This window comes from Pinus tabuliformis, chromosome 2_1 (genome assembly GCF_031772625.1).
Source record: "Pinus tabuliformis cultivar Carrire ecotype Pingquan chromosome 2_1, CPIR1, whole genome shotgun sequence".
NCBI classification, from domain to species: Eukaryota; Viridiplantae; Streptophyta; class Pinopsida; order Pinales; family Pinaceae; genus Pinus; species Pinus tabuliformis.
Window position 1 is genome coordinate 389,135,107 of NC_142299.1, and position 23,103 is coordinate 389,158,209.

General features: G+C 40.2%; 1 protein-coding gene across 1 annotated transcript in view; it reads left to right on the forward strand.

Annotated features, from left to right (window-relative positions):
• LOC149200497 (Galactose oxidase/kelch repeat superfamily protein) overlaps positions 1-20,422 on the forward strand; it is a 284,557-nt gene extending 264,135 nt beyond the window's left edge. The window contains exons 17-18 of the mRNA XM_089402744.1: positions 19,879-20,020; positions 20,123-20,422. Coding sequence (XP_089258870.1) covers positions 19,879-19,965 — 87 coding nt within the window. The 3' untranslated portion in view covers positions 19,966-20,020; positions 20,123-20,422. The remainder of the gene's footprint in view (positions 1-19,878; positions 20,021-20,122) is intronic.
• Positions 20,423-23,103: the final 2,681 nt, after the last annotated feature.

Consider the following 23,103-nt stretch of genomic DNA (forward strand, 5'->3'; position numbering starts at 1 on the left):
GACTGCCTGCCACTGCCCACCAACCACTGCGCAACTCTAATGCTGCATATGTGCTACTGTTGACCCTGCTGTACTGTTGCCAACACTACATCTGCACTCCAACTTTGTTGTTGCTGCAATTGAAAAGCATCCAAAATACTGAATCAATTGTGTTCAGTATGATACATTTTTCTCCCAAGTTCTGATTGCTACTATCCTCTGCACTGTCTCTGAATAATCTGTGTTGCTGCTGACTCTGCACTACTGCTAACTCTGCATTGCGCTCTCCAACATCTGACTACAACTAGTCTACAACTGTCTTTATGGAATTCTAACTGCACCTTTGACACTGATCCATACTGCTACTGAATACTGTGGGCTCGTAGCCAAGTAATGATCCATGAGGTGGACTCCTCAAGGACCCTACCCAGTCTCTGTAGCTCTCTGTGTGAAAATTTCTGAATAGAAATCCAACTGCACTGATTAATATTATTTCTTCTACTTATTAATTCAGAAATAAGTTATTCAAAGTGTTTCTACAACAAATATCGAAATAAATTCTACTGCAACCTTCATAATTAAAATATTGTTAAAAGTAAATGCAAGGAAAAATACAAGCACAAGTATAATCACAATGACAAAGTTATTTTTGGATAGTTGTCCCTAGAAAAACCCAATGTGGGAAAATTGATGTAGCAAATGAGGGTTTCTTTATTGATCTTCTGCAAAAATCTCATGTACAAGATACAACTAGAATAATAGAAGAGGAATTTCTGTGATAAATTTTACAGACAATATTCTCATGCTTCTCGGCGAGATTCTGACTCTGGAGAGGACCTGCTGCCCCCTCTGCGTCTCACTGCATCAAATTCTGCGTAGGGACTGCGCAGTCCCAGCGTCATAGCCTCTGAGTTGCCTCTCCTTTGCTCTGCATCTTCTTTTTGCTCTTGCACTCCCGACTAATGTTGATGCCCTCTCTCCTTCTCACCTGCAACTCTCCCTTTGATTCGATTTTCTCTTACCGAACTGCGACCAGTGAGAAAATTGATCTTGCTTGGGTAACTGAGTATCTGCCTGGTGTGATTTCCAAATGCCCATTGAAGTCCTTCTATAATCCTCTAGTTGAGCAATCAACAACCCAGATTAGATTCTAATCAATGACTCAAATCATATTGACTTGATCCTTGTTTTCTTCTGGAAGTTTTACCCCCAGTTTAATTAACACACTTTTGGTGGTGGAATGAAGTCAATCCGACGAACGGTTTGCAAGATATCGATTGCCCTAGTTTGAAGTCGAAAACTGCTGACACTGAAGCTGCAATTGTAGAAGTAAAGATTGACCTGCGTGGCCTAGAAGATCTCCTCATCTGAACTGCGCTGTAGGTTCGTCTGAACCTCCTCTGAAAGCTGCAAATTTTGGTGGTGGAATGAAGTCAATCCGACGAATGGTTTGCAAGATATCGACTGCCCTAGTTTGAAGCCGAAAACTGCTGAAACTGAAGCTGCAACTGCAGAAGTAAAGATTGACTTGCGTGGCCTATAAGATCTTCTCATCTGAACTACGTTGTAGGTGCATCTGAACCTCCTCTGCAAGCCGCAACTTTTGGTGGTGGAATCATGCTGATTCGATGGTCGGTTTGTGAGATATCGTCTGCCATAGTTTGATGATGAAGCCACTAATGCTGATGATACTGATCTAGGGTTTGCTACTGTTGATATAAATTAGATTTATTGTACTATTTCTCTCTGCTAAATTATTGAAGATAAAAGAAGATTTGATCAAAGGGTTTCCCCACACATTGTGGGATTTGTCCCTGGCTAGCCGCCACATCTTGTGTCTCTTGTCTTGGCTTGTTTTCTGTCGATCGTTTAATGTTCTATCTGCACTTTACTTTATGTACATGTGATTGCTAATCTGTGGAATATAATAAGAAAAAGAAGTAAACTGTTATAAGCATAAAACATACCATAACTTAACATACTGCCAAGGATATTCTCTGTTGGGTGAGCCATATTTGGCACCCTAGTTGTATTTAGGAAATTTGCTTAATAATACAAACCCTCTAGATGATCCAAATGGATCCAAGAACACTCTCTAAGTCTTGAAATCTCTTAAAATCATGCCAAAGATCAAAATAATCATGTATGAAGAACCCTTAGTATAGCGGAAAAACACTCGGGAGGCCAAAAACACGTGAAAACAGAAAAAAACAGAGTATCGGAGGTTTGAACAAGTGAATGCACAGTAGCCGTCAGATCTGGCCGATCAATGGTCCAGATCTGATCGGCAAATCACAATCGGCGGTGGCAATCAGTGGATATTGGCGCAGACTACATAACACTTGCAACGACGACCGACGAAGTTAACTAGGACCGTCGATCAAGCGCGTAGATCGACGGCCCATGTTGCATCGCAGGATCGCTATCAGAGATTACAAGAGCGCTTACAACGGCCCGGGGTTATCGCGATGTGCGATTGTGATCAATCGCAATCGGGGCTACATAGAGGAGTGGGCCTATACACATACACATCTGCGATCTGATGAACCGGACTCGACGGATTTATAAATATTATTTCATAAGATTTGAGATTTGCGAAAAAGGTATTTTTAATGTATTTTTCATATTTTGTTCATTAAAAGAAATACATGGGGTGAAGCGCCAATGCGATAAGCCAGACCTGAAAGGGTTCCTTAAGGCTATTATATATTGTTTCAAGTCCGGAGAAAAGCCATTTCTAATGCATTTTCATAGTTTTAACGTATTTCTAAAATACAAAGGGGAACCTTGGAGCAAGGCCAAAGCAACTTGCGATAGTGATTGAGGGTGGACCCGATAGAGGAATAGACCATATTTAAGGACTTTTGAAGTCCGAAATGAACTGTGTTTTGGCAGAATTTCATAGTCGTGAATGCATTTTCCTGTGTTAGTAGAAAACGACCGCGTTTGGGATTCCGAAGGATTTCAAGGGCCCGAGGCACTCTTACGTTGCAGAATAGGTGGCCACCTCCCCTTTAGGCGTTATGCAATGATTGTGTAACGCTAGAAGAGGGATTCGAGCGAACAGAGGCCAGGGAGACAGAAAGCCGAGAAGGAGAAATGAACAGGGAGCCCAAATTTGCTTTAAAGCGACAGACAGAGAGCAAACAAAGGAAGTAGTATTGAAAGTAGTGCCGAGACAGAGCTAAGATAGAGACAGAGAGTGATTAGAGAGTCTGTGTACTCAGAGAAAGCTTGAGAGGTTCAAGTAAACTCTTACTGTTATATTTGTTGTATATTGAGTCTCCATGTGAGCTCATACTGTTGTAAAAACTCTGCTTGAAAACATAATAGAGAGGCCACCACTGAAGGCTGGACCAGGAGACGTAGCCCAGGAGTATTGGGTGAACTCCTCATTAAATTCGCTGTGTTGTGTGTTGTCTATTATGTTTTTGTTTACTGCTTCATTGTCTGTGTATTTCGCAATCTGATCGATCCATTGCATAAAATAACATAGGCAAATCCATGCACATGAGTCTATAATACCTTATTATTTGTCTTAGATCTCATTATCAGATCAAGTGGTATCGGAGCTTTAGGTTGCTAAGGTTAGACAAGCTTGTGCTGGATTGGTGAATGATAACTAGGTCAAAGCTCAAATTAGGAGAAGGAGAACTGATTGAAGCTAACCCAGAAATTGGTAGAGTCTATTCTAGGAGGAAAATGGTAGAAGAAAATCCCTTGGAATCAGACTCTTAGTTCATGGATAGTTTCATGACCATGAGAGCCATGGTAGAAGAGATGTACCGAGAATTTAAGAAAGGTAGAGGTGAAGATTCTTTAACCTCCAAACAAGACAAAGGAACAGAAGAATCTCTTCTAGATGGCCATTCTGAAGGCAAAGGGAAAGGAAAAGAGGCTCCTCTATCCACACCTCCTGATAGCCCTGAAAATAAAAGGAAGAAAACATCTTTGATTAAATTAGATGTTAAATTTGATTTGCCAATATATGATGGAGAATTAAATGCAGAGAAGTTAGATAACTGGATTAGACAGATTGATGTGTATTGTAGGGTGCAAAATATTGATTCAGACAGGCATAAAATTCAGCTGGCTAGCCTACACCTTGGAGGAACTGCCTTGGTATGGTGGGAACACAAGACACAAGCTGACTTGAAGAAGCATGGTAAAAGTCTTTCTGTCTGGAGTGAATTTGTTTCTGCAATTAAAAAACAATTCTATCCACTAACTTATATGCAGAAAGCTATGATGAGTTGGCAAACTCTTCGCTAGTTAAAGGGGCAAAGTGTACAAAGCTACATCCAAGAATTTAGAAAAAGGGCTTTGATTCTAGGCATATCTTTAGACTCACCTGAAACTTTGCTGAAGTATATAGGTGGTTTACACAGCTATTTGAGGCACACCATTCTCATGTTTAACCCTACTAGCATAGATGAGGTATCTGTTCAGGTTACCCATCTAGAGGCTAGAGGCAAGAATGTGAACCTAGAGATTAGGGGATCATCAAAACCCACTGCAAGCAAGAACAAGGAAAATAGGAAGCAGAAATGGAAAGAGAGGAAGGCAAATGCTGTACAAAAGGCCAAACCTTCATGCACTCACTGCAAGAAGGATGGACATGATGATGAACATTGCTGGTCTTTGCATTCGGAGCTGAAACCCAAGAAGTTCGATGGCAAGAAGAAGAAGGCTGCTGTTGCTGTACAAAAGGATTTGGGGTCAGACTCAGGTGATGAAACAACAATCGCAGCCACAGGTATAAAAGGTAAAAATTCTGAAGCATCTACTAGTAATTCTGCACAAACTATTGATAGTGAAGAAAATGAGAGGAAAATACATGAGCTTTTTCATATTAGAGTTATTTCCAAGCATCAAAAGATTGATACTTTGTTTGATAGTGGCTCACAAGTAAACTTAATTTCTGAAGCAATTGTAAAGAAGCTGGGATTACTAACCACACCTCACAAGAAGCCATATCCATTAGGTTGGGTATGTGATAAAGCAAAGCTACAAGTGACTAGACAATGTAAACTTAGGTTTGCCATTGGTTCAGCATTTGTAGATGAGGTTGAGTTAGATGTAATTCCCTTGGATATATGTGGAATTGTTTTAGGAAGTCCTTACTTGTATGATAGAAAAGCCATTTTCTATAGAGCAGAAAATAAGTATCAACTAACCAAAGATGGAATAGAATATATTGTAAGAGCTCACAAACTCAAAAATAATTATACTCTCATAAACTCAGGGCAGATGAAAAGGATTGTAAATTCATCCAAGCAATTTTTACTAATGGTTGTAAAGGAAAAGAGACTTGATAAAACCAATGTATTTGAGGGTTGCGATGTTAAACAAAAAGCTAATTTAGAAAGAGTTGTTTCAGAATATGATATCTTATTTCAAGAACCTAAAGGTCTACCACCAAAAAGGGAAATTGTACATGATATTCATTTGCAGCAAGATGCTCCATTGCCTAACATCGGAATGTACAGATTATCCACTTTAGAGAATGCAGAAATCAAGAAGCAGGTACAAGAGCTGCTCGAAAAAGGGTTCATAAGACCAAGTACATCGCCATGCGGATCTCCAATAGTGTTGGTGAGAAAGAAGGATGGTTTGTGGAGGATGTGCATTGACTATAGAGCACTGAATAAAATAATGATCAAGAATTGTTATCCCCTTCCTCGCGTTGATGATCTATTGGATCAGCTGAAAGAGGTTGTTTACTTTTCCAAGTTGGACTTGCGTAGTGGTTACCATCAGGTCAGAGTAGCAGAGCAAGATGCATGGAACACTACTTTCAAAACAAAGCAAGGGATGTATGAATGGCTAGTTATGCCTTTTGGCTTAACTAATGCTCCTGCCACTTTCATGAGAGTTATGAATGATGTACTCAAGCCTTTACTGATGATTCTGTAATTGTATATCTAGATGACATTCTTGTATTTAATAAAACATGGGAACAACATTTAAAGCATGTAAAGTAGACTCTGGATGTTTTGAAAAAAGAAAATCTCTATGTTAAATTATCAAAATGTGAATTTGGCAAAACATCTTTGAATTATTTGGGTCATATTGTAGGGGGTGGTGAATTGAAGATAGATCCCTCTAAGGTTGCAGTCATTGTAAACTGGCCTAAACCCAAGTCTGCTACAAAAGTTAGAAGCTTCCTAGGAGCAGCACAATATTGGAGAAAGTTTATTGCTAACTTTTCCTTAATTGCAGCTCCCTTACATGCTTTAACAGGATTGAACAAGGTGTTTCAGTGGGGAGGCAAACAGCAGAAAGCCTTCGACACCTTGAAAGAAAAAATTAGTACAACACTAGTACTAGCATTGCCAAATCTTCAACAACCATTTGAGATTGAAACAAATGCCAGTGACTATGCCATGGGAGCAGTGTTGATGCAACATGGTAAACCCATATGCTACCATTTTGAGACTTTTAATTCTGCAGTAGTTAATTATCCTACATATGATAAAGAATTGTATGCATTAGTCCAGAGTGTGAAAAAGTGGAAACATTACTTAATGGGCAAAGAAACAATTATACATACTGATCATCAGCCACTTCAGTATTTGCACTCACAAACTAAATTGCAACAATCAAGACACTATAGGTGGATGGGTTTCCTACAATAGTTTCATTTAGTCATTAGATATAAAAAGGGCATACACAATAAATTTGCAGATATGTTATCCAGACCAATTATAAATGCATATACTATACTTAAAAATAACTCAGTAATGCATGAAAGCTACATTGAACAGTATGCTCAAGATATAGACTTTAAAGATGTATATGCAGCTTTAAGTAATGGCAAAAAGGTAGAAGAATTGGATTACTATGTTAAGGACCAACTCTTGTATCATTTGGGAAAGCTATGCATTCCACAAACTGAAAGAGTTAACATAATTAGGGAGGCACATACTTCTCTGATATCAGGTCATTTTGGTGTAAGTAAAATAGTTTCACAACTGCAAAGATACTGCTATTGGCCAAAAATGCATGAAACAGTTTCTAGATATGTAAGAGGGTATACCATCTGTGCTCAAAGCAAGCCCAACAATAGAAAACTAGGTTTGTACACTCCACTTTTAGTTCCTTCTCGTCCTTGGGAAAGTTTTTCCATGGACTTTGTTGGGGGATTGCCGAAATCTAGAAAAGGTCATGACTATTTATATGTTATTGTGGTCAGGTTCAGCAAAATGTTATTTTAATACCTTGTAATAAGCAGATTACAGCTGAAAAAACAATGAAATTGTTCTTTCAGCATGTCTGGGTGCATTTTGGGTTACCCACTTCCATAGTATCTAATCGAGACTCCCGATTTGTTGGGAAGTTTTGGTTGAGTTTGTGGGAATTGATGGACACTAGACTGAAGAAGGGCACAACCTTTCATCCACAACAGATGGTCAAACAGAGGTAGTCAACAGGACAATGATCCAGTTGCTCAGGGGTTATTGCAACAAGCATCCCAAGCTTTGGGACAAACATTTATGTTATGTGCAACATGCTTACAACCGTGCTAAACATTCTTCTACACAGAGATCTCCTTTTGAGACCTGTTTTGGTTTTATACCAAGGTCTCCCTTGGATTTTGTCTTTGAAAAAGACATAGTAGTTGCTGGACACAGTGATGTGGACAAAGCAACCAGATTCATTGAACAGATCCAAGAAATTCACCAGGTAGTGTAGGAACAGCTGGAAAAGAGCCAAGCCAAGTACAAGGCAAGGCATGATAAGCATCGGGTGGAGCACAGCTTCCAAGTTGGTGATCAAGTCTAGCTGTATATCAGCAAGGACAGAATGCAAGGTGAAGGAAAGAAGTTGAAGCCAATAAGGTATGGGCCTTTTAAGGTACTTAAGAAAATTGGTGAGAATGCTTTCCGCCTTGATTTTCCAGTTTACATGCACATCTATTTAGTAGTAAATGTAGAAAACTTAAGACTGTTTGAACCTTCATTAATTGAAGATCTCGAAGAGCAAAGTCAATTACCTTCCATTGATGATCTGTTGCCTGAATACCTCAATGAGCTATTGGAAGATACAGTTCTGGACCGGAAGGTGAGGACTGCACGCAGAGGGGACGTGGAGTACCTTAGGATCGGGCTCAAAGGTTCAAAACCCAATAGTGCAAAATGGATAGAGATTGGGCAAGTGAGGCACCTATACCCTCACTTGAGCGATGCTTGAAAACCAACTTTTGGTGGCCCAAAAGCCTTTTTCACTGGGAAGGCGTGATCCAAATGGATCCAAGAACACTCTCTAAGTCTTGAAATCTCTTAAAATCACGCTAAAGATCAAAATAATCATGTATGAAGAACCCTTAGTATAGCGGAAAAACACTATTGGGAGGCCAAAAACACGTGAAAACAATGAAAAACAAAGTATCGGAGGTCTGAACAAGTGAATGCACAGTAGCCGTCAGATTTGGCTGATCAACGGTCCAGATCTGATCGGCGAATCGCAATCGGTGGTGGCAATCAGCGGACATCGGCGTAGACTACATAACACTTGCAATGACGACTAACGGAGTTAACTAGGACCGTCGATCAAGCGCGCAGATCGACGGCCCATGTTGCATTGCAGTATCAGAGATTACAACAGCGCTTACAACAGCCCGGGTTATCGCAATGTGCGATTGCGATCAATCGCATCACGATATCGCAATTGGGGCTACACAGAGGAGCAGGCCTATACACATACACATCTGCGATCCAATGAACCGGACTCGACGGATTTATAAATATTATTTCATAAGATTTGAGATCCACAGAAAAGGCATTTTTAATGTATTTTGTGTATTTTGTTCATTAAACGAAATACAAGGGGTGAAGCGTCAATGTGATAAGCCGGACCCGAAAGGGTTCCTTAAGGCTATTATATATTGTTTCAAGTTCGGAGAAAAGCCATTTCTAATGCATTTTCGCAGTTTTAACGTATTTCTAAAATACAAAGGGGAACCTTAGAGCAAGGCCGAAGCAACTTGCGATAGCGATGGAGGGTGGACCCGATAGGGGAATAGACCATATTTAAGGACTTTTGAAGTCCGAAATGAATTGTGTTTTGGCATAATTTCACAGTCGTGAATGAATTTTCTTGTGTTAACAGAAAACGACCGCGTTTGGGATTTCGAAGGATTTCAAGGGCTCGAGGCACTCTTACATTGTAGAATAGGTGGCCACCTCCCCTTCAAGCACTATGCAATGATTGTGTAATGATAGAAGAGGGATTCGAGCGGATAGAGGCTGGGGAGACAGAAAGCTGAGAAGGAGAAACGAACGGGTAGCCCAGATTGGCTTTAAAGCCACAGACAGAGAGCAAACAAAGGAAGCAGTATTGAAGGCAGTGTCGAGATAGAGCTAAGACAAAGAGAGTGATTAGAGAGTCTGTGTACTCAGAGAGAGCTTGAGAGGTTCAAGCAAACTCTTACTATTATATCTGTTGTGTATTGAATCTCCATGTGAGCTCATATTGTTGGAAAAACTCTGCTTGAAAACATAATAGAGAGGCCACCACTAAAGGCTAGACCAGGAGACGTAGCCCGGGAGTATTGGGTGAACTCTTCATTAAATCTGCTGTGTTATGTGTTATCTATTATGTTTTTGTTTATTGCTTCATTGTCTGTGTATTTCGCAATTTGATCGATCCATTGCATAAAATAACATAGGCAAATCCATGCACATGAGTCTGTAATACCTTATTATTTGTCTTAGATCTCATTATCAAATCACTATATGTTGCACCGGTTTTCCCGAATTGGGTTTCTCTGGGGATGATTGTCCAAAAATAATGGTGTCCCTTGCGTTATTGTCTCTATTTATTTCAGTGCATGATCTGTAAATTTGTCTGCAAAAATCCATCCAGTTTTCCATGTCTCATGCCTCAAGAAAGTGATTGGGAACAATTGCAGAATTCAGACCAGTCTACCTGAATTGGACGAAGAAGGGTCCATCTGGCTTCAACCCGAACAGGTCCTAGACACACGAGACAAGCAACTGCGCGGCCGCATGATTAAGGAAGTCCTCGTCAAATGGAAAGACACCTCTCTGGAAGATGCAACTTGGGAACCAACCACTATTCTTCAGCAATTTCCGCAGCTTCAGCCTTGAGGACAAGGCTAGTCTTAAGGGGGAGGGCATGTTAGGGTCCCACCCTAACCCCCTTATTTATGTAATGGGATCACGTCATAGTCAAGAGTCAATAAAGCCCATATTAATAATTGTAAGTGGTTAATCCGCAATTAATGACGGAACCACAGTTAGTTGCAAATGGGCCGTAGTATTAGATAGATGGTATTAATAAAACCCACGGTATTGGCCCGTGGTATTGCATGTATGAGTCATATATAAAGGATAGAGACTCCCTGCGAGGAGCATCGTGTCTTATTTTGTAGTCGAGCTCTGCTCTATTGGAGGTTGCCCCCTCGAAGAGGCAAGTGAACATTACTCTCTGAATAATAAAATCATTGCTATTCTGTGTTCTGGGTATCTTTTCTTCGCATATTCTGTATTTGGGTATCATTTTGCAGGTTAAGAGCATAACAAAAATTCGTCCTCCAATTCGGAAGACAAATCTGAACTCTCCTAAATGTTACTTCTGTCCATGGTTATGCTGAAAAATTTATAGTGTGCTACTCCTCTTTTCCACCTTGACGCTGGCTCTAATCTAGCGAACTACTGCAAAAACCCTCTACGTCCAGCTAGAGATCTGCTCAAGGAGAAAATCTGAGCTGCTCCCTCTGCCTCTGGAATCACTTGCTCTAGAAGGATTGAATTTTTCTGCACCTCTTAGAAAAATCAGTCTTCCTCAAGCAATTCGACTTCCTGGCAAAAACACTGTGCTACCCCTTGGGAATTTCAGCCTGTTGCCCACACTGAACAACGAAATTCCTTCTTTTCGCTTCTCAGCTCTCTGATTGATTAACTATGCAATGATACCATGTGAAATTTTTATCTATTGTAGCGACTGGAAATTATTCTTCTAACTGAAAATTTAATTATGCAGTTTATTTGCTACAACAAATGACGAATAAAATCACAACTACATTTTCACCATAAAAATGCTGCGGAAAATAAAATACTGGAAATTAAGAAATTCTAGCACACACAAGAATTTTGACAGTTGTTGGAAATACTGAGAGGGGAGGTGAATCTGTATTTCTTTTCAATTGTTATTTTTACCAATTAAATCATTTATATTTAGAACACAAAATGGACAATAGGAATAAATTCTTTTACTAATATAATCTTTACAATAAATCAGGTGCAATATATATAAGGCTCCAACCTATTGCCAAGCACCAACTTGGTCTTTTGTGAGGCTCTAACCTCTAGGGTACCAACCCTATCTTCTCAAGGCACCAACCTTGTGTTTACGAGCACCAACTCCAAGGACACCAACCCTTCCAATTTTGAGGCACCAACCCTATCTTGTCAAGGCACCAACCTTGGATTTAGGAGCACCAACTCCAAGGACACCAATCCTTCCAATTCTGAGGCACCAACCCCAAGAGCTCCGACCCTATCTTGTCAAGGAATATTTTGATTGTATTACATTGCTCTCAAAATCTTCTTCACTGTGTTTTGTCAATCTACAGCTTCACTGTTACATCAATGACAACCTGTCTTCATATGAAGGAGTCTTCACAATTCTTCATATTGCCCAACAGAGTCTGCAAAGTTTACCTCATGATGATTTCAACAATGCATCATGATCTTCAAGATCTGCTGATACTTATCAACAAGATATCTGCGCTAGGCCTCAATGTCTTTTCAAAACAACTCTGTTTCGACCCTCTGTTCTTACTGTCACAGTAACTGCTTCGGGAGTGAGGCTTCAGGAGTAACTGCTTCAAGAATGACTTCTTCAGAGGAGTGACTGTCGCAGTTTCATATTGTGCATTCAATTAAAAAACAACCTTGTTCATGCTCAGATAATCTTCTTAGATCCGCAGAGCGTCCTTTTGAACTGTTATCTCAATCACTGTCAAACACAGGTCTGAGTCTTTCAATAAATAACCCAGCCAACAAAATGTTTGACCTTCAACTTCCTTCTTCTTCCGCTGGACCTTCGGCTTCCTTCTTCGCTCGCTTGACCTTCGGCTTCCACTTTTGTTTGCTCGACCTTTGGCTTCCTTTTTCGCTCGCTCGACCTTTCGACTTCTCGATCTTCGGCTTCCTCTGTCTCTTCAAGTTCACGAGTTGTGAACTGTTACTTCTTCTCTCTGTTAGATGCCCGAGATCGATTACCTGAAGTGAAGCGTTTCAACTTGTATATATGTGAGTTTTGCCAATAACCAAAAGACACGTTCATTGGGAGGAGAGGCCGACTTATGAGTTCGCATATTAAAATTATATCGAAGAGTCTTTCATCCATAGACTTGATTATTCACGAAAACCATATAAGAGAGGCTATACCCACAGGGAGGTCCCACATGCCACGTCACTACCTCAATCGCAATCGCAACTTTCGGAGGTCTTTTACAAGTCGTGCCCATAACATGGCCGATGGCCGATTGCCCCTACTGGATGCGATATTATATTAAATTGTTTTGATAAACCCGTTGGGTCCACCACTTTATCACAATCGTAATTTCATAAGACTCCCGCAATTCAACTTTATGAAAATCCACATTAATAGAGGTCCCCACACGTCATGGCTTTAATCCCGCAATTGCAATTTTCGGAGGTTTGCACATAACATAGCGATTCCCCTACTGCCGACAGAGCGGATGCGATATGATCTTAAGCAGTTGTTAATAAACCCGTCGAGTCCACAACCTTATCGCAATCGACGGTTTGACATCGCTTAGAAACTAGCGATACTGTAGATGTGATATTGTACAAAGTCATGTTATAGTGGTGTAGCGGGTCCTTAATATGATATCGCAATCAGAGGTTTTACCGTGACATTTATGACCTGCAATATGAAAGTTCATACGACGGATGCGATATAGTATAGTCATATTATAGTGGTGCAGTCAAGTCCGCAATAATATCGCAATCTCAGTTTTTAATGTGACATCCCTTTATAACTTGCGATATGAAAGTTGCAATAAGGCGGACGCGATATAACATAATAGTGTATTCTAATGGAGCGGTCGGGTCCGCATATCAATTGTAATCGGGGGTTTTGTGCAGTGACATATAATAGAATCCGCTGATATGATATGTTAACTCCTCCGATTTATGCGTTGTGAACTTTTAAAAGGTTTCCACGATTTATTCCTTCCTCCGATATTGCTCTTACTCTCGGCATATGCGATAGATCTGCTTCGTCTTGGCTTGTCGCTTCTATGGCTTCTCTTCACTCCTATGACTTTCGATACACTGCTCCGATAGCTTTGTTTATGCTCCTCCGTTATTTTCTTCCTATCAGTTCTTCTTGGGCATATATTACATGCGATACTTCCAATATGGCTCCTCCAATGTTTTCTTCTTTACTCCTCTGATATCGTTGTTGCTCTTTGTTCTTCCGATAGCACTTACCCTTGGGCATATGCGATAACTTGCTTCCTTGATGGCTTCTGATGAACTCTTCCTCTTATTCTTTGGCTTCATGGCTTCTCCTCTTTACTCTTTCTCTTTCTCTTCTGATGGCTTCCGATATCTTTCCTCCTCAGTTCCATTGTTTCTATTATGTCTGTATTCAATCCTTGGATCCTCCATGAGCAGTATTATGATCAATGGGCATCAATGGGAAACCACACATGTCACAAGAATTTTCCATCACAAACACTGCCATATTGACATCAATGACAACCTAGATTAATAGTTATTTTTGGACAATTGTTCCCAGAAAAACCCAATGCGGGAAAACCAGTGCAGCAAATGAGGGTTTATTATTATTCTTTAGCAACAATTTTGAGTACAATAATTTATATGCCCAACTAGTGATCTAATCTGAGGAAAATACTGGCAAAATCTACTAAGGAATTTTCTCTCACCCCACAACTATTTCTGCCTCTAAAATTACCTCCATAGCCTCTGTGCTGAGCCCCCTACATCACCCTTTGCAAAGAGCTTACGTTGGGCTTTAAGAACTTCGGCCTTCCTTCCTTTGCCTCCTCCGGAGACTAGAAACCTTCCTCCCAGAATGCTACTGCCCTCCTCTTTTACTTGCTACTCATCCTCTGGCTCTATCTTCCTTGTTGAGCTATTGCTATTGAGAAAATCGAACTGCCTGGGAAACTGAGTATCTGCACTGGTGTATTCTCCATCACCACATTGAAGAACTCTTATAATTCACCGTTGGAGCACCAACGACCAAAATTAAAACATAATCGATGGCTAGGATCATCTCTGGATCGATCCGTGTGAGTTTCCAGATGATTCTCACCTTATCTCAATTAATACTGGTTAATTAACCATATTCCTTAAGTTTACACTTAGGAAATATTTAAAAATCGGTTAATAATCTAATTGAGACACTTCTAGGTGGAATTTCCAACAACTCTTTCTGGGTTTTGGAGATCTCATGTATTGTGGCCTCTCCACAAAATTCTGTGGCTAGAATACATCCAATGCTACAAAAAATAACAATGTGAACCTCTTCTCCTACACCATAGTGCAACCCAGAACACCACTACACACCACTACACAACTCCATGCTCCTTTGCATACTGTTGTGCACCACTGCATACCTCCATATACCCTTGGATATCAAGGTCTAACACTGAGTCCATAAGCATCATCCCACATCCTGTTAGGGTTGCGATCTCCACTATCACACATCCATAACCTCGGATGAGTGGACCTCCCCTCTTAATCCTCTTGAAGAGATCTGACAGGAAAACCTCCCCAAGTGTTAGTGGCGGTGTCACTAAGGTGTTGCTTCTCTGTGACCTTTGCGTTCCACTTATCCGTGGAAAATACTCGTCCCCATACAATGCTCTATCTGGTGGTTGGCCTATGCTACCTCCTTCGATCAGCTCCTGTCGGAGTGTGTTGATCCTCCTACGATCCCATGTATGGCCAACCTACCATGGCAAATCACAGAATCTGCCTACTCCCATGTCAATCAATCTTGTCAGTAGGGTTGTACGAAACTCTGATGGAAATTTGAAAGTGTGTATGTGCTCAAGCACTAGATCCATCACAAAGATTTTTCTATCACTGACCAAATCCCTGATGTGATGGGGGATCCCACCTAGATCCCAGTAATAGTCTGGCCCTGGAGCCCCTCTGGTAACCCACAACCCTTGCGAAACTATGGCCAGGAATATATCCTGACACCTAACCCACTCCATGGGCTACCATCTGATAATCTCTCGCCATCCAACCCTAAGAGAGGAATCAAATGCACAAACTCCCATACAAAGAACAAGCCCTTCATCCTGTGAATGTTGCACTTTGTGCAACTCATTTCGCCTCATCTCACCATCCTAGTCAGCACATAAAATCTGTCGAGGTGACTCTGCCTCTCCCTCTCTAATGTGCAGAGGCAACCTACTAGTGCTATTATCCCCATCTATGTATGTCTGAAGAGAGTTGCTCCAACGCTCCAATGTGTACTCTAGCTGTACCATTAAGGAATCCAATTGTTCCCCAACGCGAGTTAGTTTGGTCGATTACTCGACACAAACCACTCTCATGCACTCCAACTCCTCGTTTTGCTGCAGAATGGCCTCTCATATTGTCATGGCCTTCTTTTTCAATGCTAGAAGGTTGGTTTGGAACTGATGAAACCACTGTGGGTGACTATCATCTATAAAGTCGGTCATAGCTTTGGACCCCTCTGTGTCTTCTTGCACCTTGTGAATGATGGATATGTCTCTAGGCACCTCATCAATCTGTTGTGGGCGATCATCATCTGGAAACTCGATCATAGTGCTGGGTGCCTCATCAACTGTTGGCACCTCATCCATGGGTGGCACCTCCTCAACAATTGGCCCTCTGAGTGTATGCTCTTCTCTTCCACTAAGGTGCCAACTAGAGCTAGCAAGGGGATCTCCAACAAGGGTGACTCCCTCATCTCATTGGGTATATCTACATGCTCCTCACACTCATGCGTGTCCATTGCCTCATGCTCAATGTCCTCCTCAGGCTCCTGATATCTAAAGCCAAATCTCCACCAACAGAAGTGCCCCCTGGTCTCACCCTCTAATTGCTTGTCCTGTCCACTCCTTTAGAGGAGGTTTGGTGCCCTGATTCTGTTGACTTTCCCCACATGGTGTGAATGGTTGCACCCCCATGGCTTGCAGACTTCTAGTGTCCCTGATGTAAGGATGAGGATGGATATGGTCTGTCATCTTCCTCAACTGGGCCAACCTCTTATCGTTCTAGTGGATTCCACCCCAAAGTTCCTACACAGAGTACATACTAAATCTTCCTTGAGCCATGGGTTTTTCTATGATTTCACCTGTCACTGTCCATACCAGTGTTGCACTAATCACGATAAAATCGTAAAATCGCGATTTTTTAAAAATCACGATATAATCGCCCGATAAAAATGTAATTTTTTTTTTGGGCCGATTTTTATGGAAAAAATCATGGCTATGGCGGACAACATGATTTATAACTAAAAAACACGATTTTTTTTCTCATTTGGACAACAGACAGGTGCGCGACGGGGGTTTGGAGTCTTGGAGTGAGCTCTTGGTCATTTGGGAGCTGAATCCGCTAACTAGAGGAGAAAAACGAAGTGTGAGCTAAGGAGGAGACGAATTTTCTCCATAAAACCGGTATGGGCACCAACATTTTGTGTTTTGTAACTTTGTTTTGCTTTTTTTCTATGTTTTTGGTTGGGTTTGGAATCTGGATAACCCATTGTTTATCAAAAGAATTCAATGGGTTGTCAAATATTTTTGAATTGATTTGAATCTTGATGGGGTTTTTTACATTTGTCCAATGTCATTTGATTTTTCATTTTGTTTGTTAAAACTTAAAATTTCTTAAATTGTATGTAACTTTTGTTTTTGTTTTTGTACAATGTAAATTGTAAGTTTGTAACTTGTAAATTGTAATCCTTATTTTGCCATAGGTTCACTGAATCACCATTCAAGTTTTCAACTTCAAAGTTCAAAGTTCAAAACTTCAAGTTCAAAGTCAAACATGCCAAGGAAATTGGACCCTCTGTGGGAATTTGGTGAACCTGATGGAGGGAATGATACAATAAACTTGTCTTGCAAGTTGTGTGGGCACCATATGTCTGGGGGGGTGTACAGATTGAAGTATCACCTTGCACAAATCCCTGGATTTGATGTAGGGCCTTGCACAAATACAAATCTTGAAATCATCCGAAAAGCCATGAGATCATTGGAAAATTTAGACCACACTAGAGAGGCCAAAGCAAAAATGAAGAGGCAACTAACAAAGTCAGTTGAACAAGGAAGTGGCAGTGGTTCTACTACAACATCAACTAACCCGGTAGCTGCCTCATCATTTTTTGTTCCTTGAACCACCCCTAGTTCATAGCCATCTATCACTTCAATGCTTAAAAAATTGAGAAAGAACAAGCTAACAAGTTGTTGGCCAAATTTCTCCTTTGGAGTGATATTCCTTTCAACATTGTAAGGAATAATCCATTTTTCCAGCCTGATGTTGATGTTATTGCAACTGTTGGTCCAGGGCACAAAATCCCTTCTTATCATGACATTAGAGGCCAGATTCTTCAAAATGAAAAGCTTGACTGCACCAAAAGATTAGAGGATTTTAGGGAATCATGGGCACAAACAAGATGCATTGTGATGTCAGATGGTTGCACTGACCAAAAGGGGAGAACCCTTATAAACTTCTTGGTTAGCTGTCCCAAGAGGACTATGTTTATCAAATCTATTGATGCATCTGCACAAATCAAAGGTGCAAAAACTTTATGTGATTTGTTGGATGTGTTTATTTTGGAGGTGGGTGCAGAAAATGTTGTCCAAGTCATAACAGACAATGCTGCAAATTATGTTGCTGCTAGCAGGATGCTTATGGACAGGCATCCTACTTTATTTTGGACACCTTGTGTTGCACATTGTATTGATTTGATGTTGGAGGACATAGGGAAAATTTCCTTTGTCAAAGATATTGTTGAGTCATCAAAAAGCATTACAAAATTTATATATAATCATACATCTGTGCTTAGCTTAATGAGAAAATTCACCAACAACAAAGAGTTGGTGCGCCTTGCCATTACACGGTTTGCCACTAGTTTCATATCTCTTCAATCCCTCTTGAATTCTATGTGGGATGTGAAGAGAATGTTTCTTTTAGAGGAGTGGCGTGCTTTGACAATGAGTCGCAAACTAGAGGGAGAGGCCCCATGCAGACTAGTTTCATACCAGGGAGACTTCTGGGCAGGAGTGCAGGAGGTGTGCGCTGTTACTGAACCTTTGGTAAAGATTCTTCGATTAGTTGATGGTGAGAAGCTCGCAATGGGCTATCTGTATGAGGCTAAGTTGCAGGAAACGTTGGAGAAGGGTCCGTTTCCGGCCGGAAACGAAATGGAAACGAAGAAACTCATACCGTACGGCCTGGGAACGCGTTTCCGGCCATACTGGCTCGTTTCTTGAGGAGGAAACGTGGCCAGTACAACCGGAAACACGTTTCCAGGCCGTACGATGGAGTTTCCTCTTCTAACTTGACATTTTCTTGTAATTCTTTTTTTTTTTTAGTTCGCTTCTAATTTTTTATTGGGCGACTAAAATATCTTCTAGATGCCTCTCAAGTTATAAAAAAGAGGATTTTTTTGAGTGGGGCAGCCTAATGTTCAAGCCTATGGCCCTAGTGTTGATATGCAGTTCAGGGTAATGTTAAATTCTTAAAGTAAAAGTGCCATTCTTTTATTTTTCATTTTCATCTTTTTACTTAAATTTTTAACAGTACCATGAAATGGCTCAGGATGTTTGAGGGTGGTTTCGCCCTCATTGGATTTCATATGGAGAAAGTAGAATTTTAGATCTCACTCAAAATCCAGTAGATTTATTTGTTTTTCAGGATTTCAGGATTGGGGGGATTGCAATGTTTCCATTGGATTTTGTCATCTACTAGGGTATGGAACTTGTATCTAATCAAGAGAACCAAGCCCTCTATGCAAGGGAGACTCCCAATAATCAAGAGCACGTAGGATACTAGGATATGGAACTTGTATTTAATCAAGAGCACTAAGGTTGTTCGACTATGTAGGAGGAGACTCCCAATCAAGCATGAGACAAGAAATTAGAAATTTCTCGTGGTTGATTTTGGATATTGTTATTTTCATTATGTGATCATTCATGAGTAAATGTGATGTAAATTTAGAGACTTATAGTTTGTGCATTGACAATTGACAATTTAATCATAATGTAATAAATTAGAATGTATCATATATGCTTTATGATTGCACATATTTCTTAAATGTCCTAATATATATATATATATATATATTGTGTTTCCCCGTTTCCAAAATTTGGGGGGGTCACTTTTCGTACCTGTGCCCGTTTCGGAAACTCGTACCCATTTCCCCGTTTCGTGCAACTTAGGTATGAGGTCATGGACAGGGTCACAGGGCGAAAGAATCCATCGGGCCTACTATGATGATAAGAGAAATGAGGGATTTCAGAGACAACTCCTCCTATGGGGAGTGATTGATGAACGATGGAACAAAACACTCGATCGTCCCATTTATGCTGCAGGGATCTACCTGAACCCCACATTTTCTTATGCATGTGGGTTCATATTTGATGCTGAGATCATAGATGGATTCTTAACCTGTATCCATAGGATGGTGCGATCTCCAGCAGAATGTACAGAAATCTCTAAAGAAATTGAGACATATAGGATGGCAGGTGGCACATTTGGCTTTGACATGGCTATGACTGATAGGATGATTAAAATGCCAGGTATTTTTTAGTTTGTTTCAAATTTTATTGTCTTTTCAAATTCCATTTTTTTCTTATGTTTATAAAAAAAATTATTTGTAATTTTGTTGTAGATGCATGGTGGAGAATGTATGGTGCCAGGGTACTCCTTCTGCAAAAGCTTGCCATTCGAATCTTCAGCCAAACATGTAACTCCTTAAGATGTGAGCGCAACTGGAGTGTATTTGAAAAAATACACAACAAGAAGCACAACAGGTTAACACTTAAAAATTTAAAATATTGCAAATTTCCAAATAATTTTTTGAATTCATTAAACAATATTTTTTTTATAATTATTATTTCATGATCTTTGTACAGGTTGGAGTCCCAATGACTTAATGACATGGTCTACGTCTACTACAATCTTCGATTGTGGGTGATGCAACTTGAGAGGACACCTGATATGGAGGCCATCTCATTGGATGGGATTGACACCACTGCTGCATGGAGGGTTGAGGCCGAGAGGTCTCTCATGGAGTCTGCTGATGATTGGTTAGTGCAGGAGGTAGTGGAGGGGGAGGAGGGGGAGGCAGAGCAACAGGAGGAGGAGGTGACACCACCTACCCGGGCTACCCCTGCCACCAGTAGAGGACGTGGTCTACCTCCTATAGCTCCTACTCCTAGTTCTTCAGCTTCTAGAGCACAGCAGAGTCCACTGCCAACTCCACTAGCATCTACATCTAGAGGGAAAGGGAAAGTTATGGCATTTTCTCGCAAGAGGGGTAGAGGAAATCAATAGTATTAGACTTTAGTTATTTTGTTCATTTCATTGTATATGACATTATGAATCATGAGATACATTATTATATTTTTTGTTGATATTTTGAGGCTGAGTTGGGACTCAAGAGTCGGGGCTTACTACTCAGGACATGATTCACTATTATGTGTGATGTAGCACTAGAAATGATATTAAACATCTTCTATATTAGTTCTTTTATCATATTCATGTGTCAATGTATCTATTTTATGTTGTAGATGGTTTAGATATTAAAAAAATTGAAAAAAATGAATATTTTTGTATGTTACGATTTTTTCCTGATTATTACTGATTTTTTCCCGATTTTTACGATTTTTTCCGATTTTTTCCCGTGCCGAAATTATCCCGATAATGATTAGTGCAACATTGGTCCACACATGCCCAATACCTTCATGATCTTGCTAGCTTCCCCACAACTAGCCGAGATCATGCTCTGATGCCACTGTAATATTCCTAATTGGAATTTAACAACTAATACCAAGCAATGGACTAGGAATAATAACTAAACTGGAACTCGTACACAATAATTAAAACACCAAAATGTCTAGCAACACAATCTGAGCCATTTTATTAATTTTATGATAAAAGAGTACATAAAATGAGCTGAAATTTTGGAACTTGGGCTTGCTATGCAAGCTGAGCAGAACCTAGAAAATTGTCCCGGACCCAAGTGGTAGGAATGGTCCTGGAGTTATTTGCGCACTACCCATAAATAATTTGTTGTTGGCAGTTGGATGGAATGCTGATCTCAGGGCTGAATACTCCACGAAATAATTAGAAAATTTAGCTCTGAACTCTTATCCCAAAACCCAACAAATCCTAGAAATGATTTGGGCCAAACCCAGATGATGAAGAAGCCCTCCAAAATGGTGCAAATGGCTCTTTGACTGGCTATACGTCCTACTGGGTTTCTGCCCTGTATATCACTCAAAGAATTCTGAAAAGATAACCCTAATCTCTACACACCAATCCCAACAAAACCCAAAAAGGGTTTGGCCTAATTCTAGCTGACCCGAATAACCCCAAAAAGTGCAAATGGCTTTGCCAGGTAGACTCTGTGCACTGCTGAAAATGCTTTGCTCAAATCTGCTCCAAACAACTGCTGAATAGCCACCCAAACTCCACACAAATTCTCCTCTAAAAATAGGCTTTCTCTCCAACCCCAATCTCTCTCGGATTTTGTTGCTCTTCTCTTTTGCGCAAACAACTCTAGGCACCGTATAAATGAGAGAAATTCGGTCTTGGAGATTCCCTCAATCTCTGCCCTTCAAAATGCCAACAAACTCCTGCTACAACCAAGGGAAAGCTCTCTCCAAAAGCCCAAAATCTCTAACCCACAATTGCTGCTCCAAAATCTGTACCATGAACTCCTCCTGTGCCTAGGAAATGCGCATTGCTGATCTTCTTGCAATAAGCTCAAGGGAAACTCTAAATTGGACTCCCAAATTACCTCTTTAGGGAAACACTCAAAGTTTTCCAAAACAAGGGTGGAATTCTGCTTGGAATTCTTGGTGCTACTGGTCCCTGTGCTAAAAAACTCCAAGAGAAGATGAAATATGAAGTGTAATAGCGAAAAGATAATCCACAAAATGAGTTCATCCTCTTTTTATAATTTATTTTCATGCCTCTAGACTCCTTTTTTTAAATTATTTTGTTAGTGGGGCCATTTTCCACTAAGTTACTCTTGCCACCATTTAATAAAATAATAATTTGCCACTATTCTCCAATAAAATAATACTAGCGACCTTTCTCCAATAATGTTTGCCCCTTTTTAATTAATATTACTAAAATTGGGCAAAATTCCCTAGTGACTCCCATGCTCACAAAATTGGGGATATTACATTGTAAATGATTCATTGCTTCTGCTTTTAACTATTTATTTTGTGTTAAAATCTCAGCTGTTCTTTTTACTCGGTAGATCTGTGTAATAGTTTGTTAGGAAATAATTAGTCAGGTTGCTGGGATTGGAAATGTGAAGGAAATTTTTATTTTTCATAGTTTGCATTACATGCAGAATGCATCTGTTTACTCAACATTGTAACTTTTATCGAGTGAAAGATTTGCTGCTCAAAGAGCTTCCAACCAACTGAAGTGATAGATTCTGCTTTTTAGCCATATATATATTACACGTATGTTTGTTTTACATGTATGTTTGTTTCTTCTTCTTTGGGATTCTTTTATTAATTTATTAAGCCATTGTGTCATAGACTTTGTGTTCACCTATGTGCAGGTGGAAGTTTTCCAGCTCAGGCAAAAATTACAGTCAGCAGAGTGTCGAGCATCCACTCCCAAGAGATCTCAGTAACGTTAGTACAGGGCAGTATGGTTTGAATATAAATATTGATGTGATCTTTCTGTTGTGACTAATTATATGAATTGCATTATCCTCTGACAATTATGTTGTCAACGAGAAAAAGTTGTGCACTTGCAAACAAAAGTCCTAAGATCTGTGAAGTCCAACCTTGGCACCTGGTCCATCTATCCAAAACTCAGCACACACTGTCTTTAAGTTTGCTCTTTGCCCCTCTGCCTGTTGTTCATT